At 41.3% G+C, this 12,956-nt stretch overlaps 1 protein-coding gene across 1 annotated transcript in view; it reads left to right on the top strand.

Moving 5' to 3' along the window:
* LOC132282943 (uncharacterized) overlaps nt 1–11,741 on the top strand; it is a 44,387-nt gene extending 32,646 nt beyond the window's left edge. The window contains exons 17-18 of the mRNA XM_059784787.1: nt 1,174–1,239; nt 11,271–11,741. Coding sequence (XP_059640770.1) covers nt 1,174–1,239; nt 11,271–11,471 — 267 coding nt within the window. The 3' untranslated portion in view covers nt 11,472–11,741. The remainder of the gene's footprint in view (nt 1–1,173; nt 1,240–11,270) is intronic.
* Nucleotides 11,742–12,956: the final 1,215 nt, after the last annotated feature.

Here is a 12,956-nt window from a genome sequence, read left to right as displayed (position 1 = left end):
ATTTAACAGGATCTAGTCTTGGATAACCCTGCACAAGAGAGAGAGAGATGAGGGCTGTGGGACGACATTGGATGGCGTCAAGCATGTCGCTGGGATCTGTTTTGAAGCTGGTTCTAGAGAGATAAGAGAGAGAGGGCTGGCTGTTGGTTTTAGCAAGATGCTACAACCCTAAGGTCGAAATCTTTTTTTTGGAAGGTAACCAATACCAAAGTGATTATATAGTACTTTCTAGGGACATGAGCTGGGTTCAGAAAAACTTAACTAGAGCTGCTTATAGTGTTTGAGAACAGGTTTCATATATGTGTATATATTTGTATATTATTTTTTTTTTATGAGGAAAGAAATGATCCTTTTTTTGCTAAGTAATTTAGTAACATGTCTGAATCATTAGGCCTTTACGCCAATGATTTCAAACTTCATAAATAAGCCATTACTTATACTAAAACACCTTTAAAAATTCAAAATAATCGTTAAAATGCATTAAAAGTCCATATTTATTTGATTTTATAGTAGAAATTAGCGTATCAGGTTCTGTGAGAGGTTGGGAAAAAATTTCAAGACCGTGGGGCCGCCGGGGGGGGGGGGGGGGGGGGAGGGGATTGCAAATGATGGTTATACCAGTGTCAACATTCTCACTTATGTTGAAAAGCTTTAGTCTTTCTAAAGTAATCTCCACTTACTATTTGAGAGAATTTTTGAGCTCAAATTTATGGGCTCTGTGCACCATTTGAAATTTAGATTTTTCCAACTTTTATGGGTTGTAATGCTTGAATATGTTTTGAAAATTGATCCTTTGAATGAAACTTACATTTCGTCATCACCAAAATGAATATTAAAAATTTAGAGAACATCATGACCTGCTTCCTCAGATCACATCTGGATTTAACTGAGTTTCTTCCCTTTCCATTGTCTCAATTCACAAGTGTGTAGCCACGGGCAGTTACATCCTTTAAGCACCAAATTGAGACACATTGTGACCTCAATTTAGCTATTACATTTTCCAACTAAGATCCTGTTTTCTGGCCTGTTTACTTTTGGATGATATATATATTTTTTAATGTATAGTTTTTATTATCATTGTTTTCATCGATAAAAAGAATCCTTGTGTATCATGTGAAAATACTCATAAGTTTGCAATTAGCTAAATTTTTTAATCCTTCTTTTGTAAACCAGAAGGATCATCCAAGTGGTCCCGAGGCCGAAAATGCTTTTCATCAATGCATTTCTGCTTTCAAAGAGGTACATGCAATTTGATTTTTGACACTTCATCACCTGTCTTTAGTTTTTATTCCGTGTTCTGTTGAAATTTCCACGAAACTATGGATGATACTGGCTAGTTAAGTCACGGTCTTTTGCAGTTGTGGAAATTTTCATGTTTGCTTATTTACATTTTATTACTTGTTTGGTGCTATTTTGTGTTCTTTTATTTTTATAATAATTTTGGTTTGGTAAGGCGTTAAAAAAAAGGAAAAAAGAAAGGGAGGGGGGTGGAAGTAGAAAAGAAAAACATTAATGATATGCACTTACATTCCGCGGTTTTTCGTTCTCGAATTTTAGAATCCGAGAAGTTGGTGATATTTATTATTTTATTTTATTTTGCATGTCTTTGATTAAATCACTTTCCAATTTCTGAAAAGTAATCCAAATGTTTTTTTTTTCCACTGCTTTCTTTCATTCTCCCCATTTATCTAGTATGCCCTTCTTTCATGTCTACTTTTTGCTTCATTTCTAAATTTATTTTGCTTGGCAGTTATACTAAACATGTATTATATGGCACATTTTCAGTCAGCAAGTTAAAATTTATTTTTAACTTCATTTTTATTAGCAGTTAAATATATATATTTTTTTGATAAGTAAAATTTTATAAAAGAGGGCTCAAAAGGGGAGCAAATTCCAAAGAAAAACACAAGGCCAAAAAACGCCTCAAACCTTCAAAGAGGCAAAAAAAACAACAATCTCCTCTATAGATCTATACTCTCTCCCTGAAACCCAACAAAAGAGAGTGGAAATAATAAAGAACTTAAGCATAAAAATAGGCTTCTCCTTTCCATCAAAATATCTCCGATTTCCGTCAAGCCAAATGCACCACCAAACACAAAGAGGCGTAACCCTCCAAGCATCCCGAACAAGAGCCCCAACTGAAAAACCTCTCCAAGCCTCAATCAACCCTCTAAAAGATTGAGGCATTACCCAGGGATTCCCAAATAACCCAAGCATCAAATCCCAACAATCCATAGCCATACTGCAATGCAAAAGAAGGTGATCCACTGTCTCTTCATCCCGCAAGCACAAGTAACAGCGATTAACCACCACCTGATTCCTCTTTCTCAAATTATCTTGGGTTAAAATCCTACCCAAGGCAGAAGTCCAGGCAAAGAACGCCACCTTGAGAGGAGCCTTGGAGCGCTAAACAGACTTTCAAGGGAAATGGCCTCCAGACCCAGCCGTGAGACACCTAAAGAAAGACCGAACCTGACGATACAACAACGAGTACAACAACAATTAGAATCCCCAACCACAATCACCTGACGGTACAACAACTCCAAAAAACGAGTGACCTCCTCAATCTCCCAGTCCTGAAAGTGCCTCCTGAACTGAACATCCCAAGACAATCTCCCATTATCAAGATGATAGCAGTTAATCACCATGGCCTGCCTATCAGAAGCAATCCTGTAAAGCCGTGGGAAAGCAAGAGCAAGAGGAAGCTCCCCACACCAATGATCCTCCCAAAACCTAATCCTCCTACCATCCCTGATCCGAAACGAACATGTTTGGAAAACTCATCCCAACCTTTCCGAATGATCCTCCAGACCCCGACCCCGACCCCCCTGGGACCACTCATCTCCAGAGAGCTCCACCCACCGCAACTCTCCCCAAATCTACTCGCAACAATCCTCCTCCACAACCAATGCCTTTCCACCCCAAACCTCCATAACCATTTTCCAAGAAGGGCTTTATTGAAGGGTACCAACCTCCTAATCCCTAAACCTCCACTCCGGACTGGACTACAAACCTGCTCCCATTGAACCAAATGAAACTTGAACTCCTCCCCCCCCCCCACCCCAAAGAGAAAATTACGCTGCAACCTCTCAATTCTTTCAGCCACAGAAACAAGAATCTGAAAGAGAGATGAAACAAGTGGGAAGGCATGAAAGGGTGCTCTTAATCAAAGTGACTCCCCCACCCCCCCGGGAAAGGTATTGCTTCTTCCAACCCGCCAGCCTCTTCTCAAATCTATCCACAACCGGATCCCAGCTCCCAACACACCTCGAAGGAACACCCAGAAGCAAACCTAAATAAGAGATAGGAGAAGAGCCAGTGTGACATCCAAGAATCTAAGCAAACATCTTAATCTCTGGGACCTCCCCAACCGGCACCGGCACATTCTTACCAACATTCACCTTAAGGCCAGAGACAACTTGGAACCAAATCAAAACACATTTCAAATACCTTAGCTGTGACGCATTCGCATCACAAAGCACTAAAGTATCATCAACAAACATCAAATGGGAGATCTCCAACTGACTAGCAGCATCCCTCCCCATTCTGAAACCTCTCAAAAAACCCAACTTAATAGCCCTCTTCATCAATCTACTTAGAGCCTCCATCACCAACAGGAACAAGAAAGGAGACAGTGGATCCCCTTGTCTTAATCCCCTCGAACTAGAGAAGAATTCCGTTGGAGCTCCATTCACAAGGACCGAGAAGCGAGCACTAGAAATACAAAAGAGAATCCATCTCCTCCACCGCACACCAAACCCCATCCTCTCCATCAAGTAGAGGAGGAAGTTCCAGCTAACATGGTCGTACGCCTTCTCAATGTCTAACTTGCACAACACACCCGGAACCCTACTGCTCAATCTGGAATCCACACACTCACTAGCAATGAGAACTGAATCCAGAATCTGACGACCTCCCACAAAAGCATTCTTGGAGTCAGAAATCACGTCGACCAAAACCTTCCTCAACCTAGAAGCCAGGACTTTCGCAATCAAATTGTAAATACACCCCACTAAACTAATAGGGAGAAAATCTCTAATATCCAGCGCCCCTCCCTTTTTTGGAATGAGAGCAATGAAAGTGGCGTTCAAGCTCTTCTCAAAAGAGCCCCCAATATGGAAAGCATGAAAAGTGCCCATCACCTCTTTTCGAACCACCTCCCAACACTCCAAAATGAATCTCATGGAAAAACCATCTAGACCTGGGGCTTTATCCCCGTTACAACTCCTCAAAGCAATCAAGACTTCTTCTTCAGAAAAGGGCTCTTCCAGGATAGAGCACTCCTCACTCGAGATAGCATTAAATGAAGCCCTGCAAGCAAGGGTCTCCATCCAGCAGATTCTGTAAACAATATCGAATAGAAGTCAGCAATACCCTTGCAAATATCCTCATCCTTACACAACACTTCCCCATCCACCCGGATCCTCCCAATGTGATTGCCCCTTCTATGAGCATTGGCAAGCCTATGAAAAAACTTCGTGTTATTATCGCCCTCCTTGAGCCACAGAGCTCTAGACTTTTGCCTCCACAAGATCTCCTCCATGACAGCAATTTCAACGAACTCCGCTTGACACTCCACCTTCTTATCTCTCGAGGAATCCGTCAAGTTGCCTTCGCTCTCCATTCGATCAATCTCAACAATTTAGAAAGGACCCGATTCTTCCTCCAAATTAGATTACCGAAGACTATTTGTTCCAAACTTTTAAATCATTCTTCAAGAGGTGCAACTTACCTGTAAGAGAATGACGTGGGGTGCCAACCAGTCCATACCCCTCCTACCAGGATTGAACTCTCTCCAGAAAACCCTTCACCCGAAGCCACATATTCTCAAATCTGAAAGGGGAACTTCGACTACGCATCCCACCACAATCCAACATCAATGGAACATGATCAGAAACAGGGCGAGCCAAAGTGGCCTGGACAACATCAGAAAACTTTTCCTCCCAATCACTCGAAACAAGGAATTTGTTAAGTCGAAAAAGAGTAGGAGGAGAGCAGCCACTAGACTAAGTGAAAGGACCACCCACCAAAGGCAAGTCAAACAAACCATAGGCATCAATGAACTCTGAAAAAGACTCCATGTCTGTCGTCCACCTACCCCCTATCGATTTCTCAAAAGGAGACCGAACAACATTGAAATCCTCTCCAATACACCAAGGCAAAGACCATCTCCTTTGAACCTCTCCCAGCTCACCCCAAAGCAGATGGCTCATATTATCCTCTGTAGGACCATAGACACCAGAAAAAACCCAAGGAAATCCATCTTCCACCAAGGAAAGAACACATGAAGCAGAGAAAACCCCAACCTGAGACTCAACCAAAGAAACCCATCGGTTTTCCCACATAATATAAGAATATCACCTGAGGTTCCAATCGCATCCAACGCAATCCACTCCACAAATCTTCCCCCCCCCCCCCCCCCCTCTTAAAACTTCTAACAATTGAGCCCGTCATCGATGCAATCTTGGTTTCCTGCAAACACACAACATGCCCACCACTTTTGCGAATAGCCAACTTCACAACTTTTCTCCTAACCGAGTTGTTGAGACCCCGGAGATTCCATGAAAGAATTCGAAGCTTGATAGGGAAACAAATGAGTTTGCAGTCTCTCTCTTCCTCCCACTGTCCCTCTCCTTGGACCCCCTGCTCCTCCTTTCATACGTGACATAAGCCGTGGGACTCTGCACCCCCCTTCCATTTACCCCAACCTGAACACAACCTCCACAACCCTTGCTTCCCAACCTTTCAATCTGCTGAGAATTAAGAACATCAAGGAACATATTTGTCGCCTCCTCCATCCTGCCCTCAAAAGAAACACCCAAAAGAGACCCCACCTCGACTCCCTTTCTCCTCTCATAATCATCCTCCACATCATCCACACCTTCAGAAGAACTAGCCCTATCCTCAAACTCCCCTTCCGGCCTCACAACAGCCAAAGGAACAGCAAAATCAAAATCAGAATCTCCTCCATTCCACTGAATCAACCCCGGCCCCCCATTGAAAGAGGACCCCGAAAAACCCTCCCCATCCCCAATGACAGAGGAAGGTGAGCAACAGTCCAACGGAGTCCCAAACTCCTCATCAGATAAAGAACCTCTTGGCTCACTCTGAAAGCGTTTTGAGGCCAAATGAGCCCGTAATTCATTCAACAAAACAGAAGTAGAAGAATCATCAAGACTAATCCGCACATCCTGCCCCACACAAACAGTGACCCTCTCACCCTTCCGATCAATAGACCGAGAGGACCCCAAACCATCAACCTGACATCCACCATGCGTCTCCTTCAACCCAATCTCCAAATCATTCTCAAACACTGGGGAGAGATTCCTAGTAACAGAGGACATCAACCCCTTCACCACTCCCGCACACTTCTTCAAAAACTCAGAAGAAGGAGAAGCAGAAGAAAGCACAGGAGGAGAGGACCCTTTCAGAGAGAGAACTTTACCCGGAATCGAGTCGGATAACGCTTTGGGAACCCATTTTTGCTTCTCCTTGCGTGTCCATCTTCTTCGGAAGGCAGGAAGGAGCAACTTTTTCTTAGCTCTCAGACGATGGCCCTGCGATGGCATCCTTGCTCGCCATCCAGGTATGTGAGAGGGCGAGCCAAACAGCTAAGAAGAAGGGCCGTCTACGGACAGAGGCCCAAACTGATTTCCCACAGCAGGTCCAGAACATAATGGCTCAAAGTAAAAAGACTGGGTCCTGACCTAGGCCTATCCCCGCAGCCCAAACCATCCGAGATCCCATCAGAGCACCCAGCCTCCAACAACTGGTCCGTCTCACTTCTTTCATGCCCACACTTTGATGGGTCAAGCAAGTCATAAGTCATAAGCCCAGAGGCCGGCCCACAAGAGGAAGAAGAATTAAAACGCGCCACCATGGCCCTATTTACGGGCACAATAACAGGCCCAACAACACTCGGATCCTTCTTAACCTTCCAAGCCCAGGAATTTGAACTCAAATTGGGAACAGCTGTACCCCATCTTGAATAGGCATTCACTTTCTGCCAACCATGTGTAAAGTCCCTTTTACTCCCCCACCCACGCGCTGGGAGCGCGCGTGAAACCCGTCACGATGAGAACTCCGTTCCCATCTCTGCAAAAACGTCTGCCGGCTGGAGCAAACTCTTCCCCCCCTCTGCAAATCCCGGTGACCTGAATACCGACCACACACTGTCGAGGAAGAAAAGCTTTCCTTCCTCCGCTAAGTAAAAATCTGCCTAAAACACGCTGTGTTGCGATCCCACATCTCATCCCTCCACGCCTTCCATCTTTGAAACTCATCCATCCCTTTCTTGCCCAAGGCTTCCCATCGCTTCCACTCCACCTCCTTAAGCAGGTGTGAGCCATCATTGCCTTCCAAACTATCCGTCGTCGGAACAAACTGAGAATGTGTCTCCTCCTAATCAGCCACCTTATAGCAAAAATGGTCGTCGTGGATGAAAACAAACGGCGGGCAAACACGGCCGACAAACACAGTGAGGCAAACCCTTTTAGCATCAAGGGATTCGTCAGCATCCACCCATATAAAACCTCCACACAAATCCCCGACCGTCACAAAGAGAGAGTGGCTCCAAAGGTGGAGAGGGAGACCGTACAACGTAACCATCTTCAACCCTTTCTCTTTCAAAACTTCAGAGCATCCCACCCTAAAGCTCCAAGCGTCCACACGAAGGGTGGCCTTCCCCTAGTCCTGACGTCCCTCCTTTAAAACTCGCGTTGCCTCCGCCGGAGAGGGGAGCCGGAAGAGGAACAGAGAAGTCCAGCAAGGGCGAGACCACCACACCCGGAGAACCTTCCAAGCACGGGACGCCCAATTAGCGATCTGTGCCCTATACCCCACTTCCTTGTCGAATTTCCCCCCCAAACAATTTGTGTTTACAAAGAAAACATTCTCCAGTGAAGCTTCAGATTTTATATTTTGTTAAAACAAAATTTTCTGTTTATTTTTAGGATTCAATCTGAAAATAAATATAAAACATATGATAATTTAAAAGAACCAAATCTGAGGCACAATGCATTCGTGGGCTAGAAATCGCATAACAGCAGAAAATCTTATCCATTCCTTTGTGGGCTAGCAAGTGAGCTTTAAGAAATTTGTCTTGAACAAACTTTTGTCCATAAGGGGGAGGTGGGGAATTTGTGGGTCTCCGAGGAAACATATGAATGTTTATGAAGACAAGAAATTACAAGCTATATGTTAAAAAATAATTTTTTTACAGATAATACCTTTCATAATCTGCCATTTTTATTGTGACGCTTTTTTTTTTTTAATTATTTTGTGTTTGGTTGAACATATGAATGTTCATAAAGACACGAAAATACAACTTATATATTAAAAATAAAATTCTATAGATGATAACATTGATTCTTATTCCTTTTTTCTTTTCTTCTTTTAATTAAACAATTTACTTGGACCATTACTGCCATTTTCTTAGCAAACCTGCAAGTAGGGTTGTAATTGAGCTGAGCCGAGTAGTGGGCTGTTTGAGCTCGGCTTGATCTGCAGCACGAGTGCTTACTTGGACCATTACTGCCATTTTCTTAGCAAACCTGCAAATATGGCTGTAATTGAGCCGAGTCGAGTAGTGGGCTGTTTGAGCTCGGCTCGATCTGCAGCAGGATTGTTCGAGCTCGGCTTCAGTGTTTGAACTCGGCTCAGTATTCGCCAAAAACTTGAGCTCAGCTCGAAATTCGTTTATACACACACACACACACACACAGATGAAACGCACATACAAAAACACACATACGTAGAAGCCTACCAAGAAAAACCTTATAAATCAACACCGCACTTCACATTGATCTTCTCTCAACAATACTTCCATCTTTGTATATGTTATGCATATGGACACATCTTCACATCGATCTCCATCAAAAGAGAAGATAAGAGAGAGCCAATCTTTCAGTGGTTCGGTGTTGATAGTGTTGGGGAAACGGAAGTTTTAAAAACTTTTAGAGGGATTTTTAAATAAAGATCTTGATTCATGTGTAGGGACAAGTTTTATGCATGAAGAATATGAAGATTCATTCAATTAGAGATATAAAACTTATATCAAGGTTTGAGTAAACCTTAAATCTTTCCTCTAAAGTGAATGTTCTCACTTATTGTAGATCCCTTTGCTAGATGCCTTTTCCTTGGATCTCCATCTTGTTGATAATGATCTTGCCTTTAAGAATCACCTATAAGCCTCCATGAATGACCTTGGAAAGCTTAGCTTTTGGGAGCCTCCATCAGATGAGAACACTAACCCTAAAATCTTAGAGAGAAATATTTTCTTGTCTTCTAAAAATTGTTGCACAAAGGCGCAACCTAAAATATATATGGACCCCATGTATATAGGCAACATAAAAATAATAATTGAAGACAATATATTTTTCTCAATCTCTAAAATTCACGTGATATCTCAAATCTAATGGGCCTCCAATATCAAGTTGGGCTATAAGTGAGAATCCTTCGGGCTTATTATTTTCTTGGCAACAATGAATTAAAAATTGACTTGGTCTATTATACCATGGACTCAATTCAATTATTTCATAAATTAATTTCTACTCCACTAAAAGAAATTAATTGAACTCCAATTAAATAATAAATAACCTCTAAGTCAATGTTGCATTTTGACCCCTCTATGCATAATTAGTTACCGGATAAATAAAGCCATCAATCCGACTACTAAATTAATATATCTATTTTGGTATCTTTGATTATTTACGGCTTAATCACAATAAAATATTTGTTTGACAAAAATAATAATTTAAATAAATAAATATATAGAAAATCATTTTGTCTAAAAACACACGAAGACCTTCGAATTTACTTTGTGATCAATCATAATCAATACAAAATAAATACAAGTAACAATGATGCAAATATTGAAAATATAACCCTCTAACTATTAATTACATAATTATCCAAAGTGCCGGTCTATGGATTCCGAAGAATCAGCCGAACAAATTAAAGTAATTACTAATTAATAAAAGAGTCTATACTTCTTTTATGCTTAAGAGTCGAATGCCAAGTGATAGGGAGCAATTGCATATGACAGCTCTCGCAATATATCTCAACCTAACGCGGATCCGGTTCAAGTCTTAGTTAATAATGAGTCCATCCATAATTACCAACTATGAACTATTTATGTTCATGTATTGATCGCCATCACATTCATATAAATATCTCTTGTAATCAAGTGGACACTATCAATTTCATAATGAATCGAAATATAATACATTGAATTCACCAATTGTATAAAATATAAATATTTTAGATATGTTAGGAACATAAGTCACTTTAATCCAAATAGGAATTCGTTATGCCAGGGCATACAAATCCCAACAGATATTGTTAATAGAAGGTCGCCAACTATCCTTGTTTTTCAGTTGCCAACGATGTGAGATTTGAGAGCTTTGGTTTGATGGTGGCTTTCGTCTGTAAGAGATGTACATGGTGATTGACGGCAAGGGTTTGGTTGGAAAGGGGCTAAATATGGTGATTGAACTAGGGATAAAAATATATAGATATGATGGGCTTGAGAGTGTCTTGAGATATTGGGTATTTGAAAGGAGTGAGGTTTGGATTGAGCCTAATAAAAGTGTGAGATTATTAAACACTTAATTGGACCTTTGGTATGCTGGGCTAAACACATATTATATTTTATATAATTGTATAATATATATATATATTTACGAGCTCAAAATGAGTACCTAAGCAAGCCTATTAACGAACATGTTCACAAACTAACGAGCAGAGCATGGAGGTGTTTGAGATTGACTCATTTAATAAACGAGCCCAATTATTCTGTTTGAGCTCGGTTCGTTTACTAAGCAAACAAACACGAATCGAGCTCAAATCGAACCGAGCCCGAGTAATTCTCGAACTGCCCGCGGCTCGTTTGCAGTCCTATCTGCAAGTTTCCAATTCACAATCCAGACATTTATTGTACTGTGATGCTTTCCTTGAAATATTTCATTTTCTGGTAATTTTCTTTTTACTATTTTTCCTACATTTCTTTCATAACCTAGTAAAAGATTCTCCAAGGATAATATCAGTTATATTGCAAATCCAATCCAACAATTAGACTTGTATGGGACAAATTACTAATGCGAGCTCATTTTTTTTTTCTGGAATGTGGTGTTTATTCTACTTACCTTTAGACACAACACAATGATTTCTGCTCGTCATAAAAAATGTAAATTTATGTATGATTGCAAGTCATTAATGTCTGAAGTTGCTTTTTCTTGTTCTTTTTGTGTGTGTGTGTGTGGTGTTTGCAGTTTGGAAATGAGAGGCCAATGTCCAATTCTCATGAAGCAAAGGCCGAGTATCTCTCTTGTTTGAAGCATCTTTTGACTCTCTTCAACAACAGCCCAATTGGTTCTTCACAGCTATCTCGACGATCCTTTTTGCAAGAATTGAAAGATGAAATCAAGCGCGTTGAAGTAGAACTTCCTCCCAAGGAGAAGCATGGAAATTAAACTTACAGACAAGTGGTGGCGAATCTGTTGCCCTGAGGCAGCTGTTTCCAGATCCCAAGTTGCCTGCTTTTGAACTACACACGCAAATGAACACTTGCAAAATGGTGATTATTGCCAATACCTTTCAGTGTTGGTCAAATAAATTATACAAATATAGGATTGTACATTTTATTTACTTTACTTATTTCTGTGTCTTTCGTCAATATTGATACTCCACACAAAAATAATAAAATAATAATAATAATACACAATTGTTTGGTCCTTTGTGAATATTGAGTGTAAGCAGATCAGTTCACCAATGAATTGGAAAAAACAGAGACGAGACCCCTAAAGCAATCTGACTCTACATCAATCAACCAAAGATTTTCTGCATAAACATCAAAATGGAGGGAGGATGGTGATGTTCACCGAAAATTAAACTTAACAATGTGATGTTCTTACAGTATTTCTTACCTTGCTTGATCATAATCTAGCTAATATGAATTTGGGCATTTGCGTAACAAGGTGGTAATGGGTGTTCATTCATAAGGTGAGTGTGTGTGTGTGTATATATATATATATATATTTATACATAATCTTTTTTTTTAGGGTAAATTACACCTAGATCCCCTGTGGTTAGGTCATATTACACCTATATGAACATTTTGGTTTTATATTTCACTTATATATGAATTAGTGATTTGGCATTTCACTTGCACCCCAAATATCAATTTAAGACTATACTACCCTTTGATCTCATATTAATTATTTTTGTAACCAAACTACCCATCCCCCCTCTCTGTGAACCTTCCCCTCTCTCTCTCTACCCTCTTTTTCCCCTTTCTCTCTCCCTCTCGGCGGAATCAATTAAAATGGGCGAAACCAAACTTAATTCGGATTACAGGCTTAATGAAACCCAGTTCTTTTCCGGCGACAAACGACAAAACTGAACTGACCCAGTTTCGGCGAGCTATTAGTGTCGGCGAAACAAAACTCAATTTTGGCGAGCTCCAAGTAGCAAAACCCAGTTCATATCGGTGTGTTCCCAAGCGACGATAAAGCAACGACGGGCGTCTAGTCAGAGCAATCAGCGATGATGGCGTCGGATGTGGCTGTGGGTTGTGGAGCTGTGATGCGGCGGGCTGGCGGAGGTGGTATATGGTGTGGGTGATATATATATGTGTGTGTGATTTGGTGAAAAATGGGAAAGAAATCCTAAATCGAAGAAAGAAGACAAGAATTCAACGCCGCCGGAGGCTTCGACGTCATTGTCGTCTTCTCCACTGTCGTCGCCATTTGATTTGACAAATTGTCGTCATCGGCGAATCGATCCCATCGTCTCTCCCGCCGCCATCGCGACCACCTCCACCACGACCTCTTTCATTGCCGTCGCGACTATAGCTACCTCTCTCCACACAAACCCTCACACACAGATACGCGACTGTAGCACGAGATGAGGATTTTTGCCGCCGATTACGACGCCGTCGAGGCTGTAAGCGTAATCCG

The sequence above is a fragment of the Cornus florida genome, unplaced genomic scaffold (assembly GCF_030987335.1).
Source record: "Cornus florida cultivar Cherokee Brave unplaced genomic scaffold, ASM3098733v1 CherokeeBrave_3.0.0_Hap2_Chr11, whole genome shotgun sequence".
Lineage (NCBI taxonomy): Eukaryota > Viridiplantae > Streptophyta > Magnoliopsida > Cornales > Cornaceae > Cornus > Cornus florida.
This window is presented reverse-complemented; position numbering and strand designations above follow the sequence as displayed.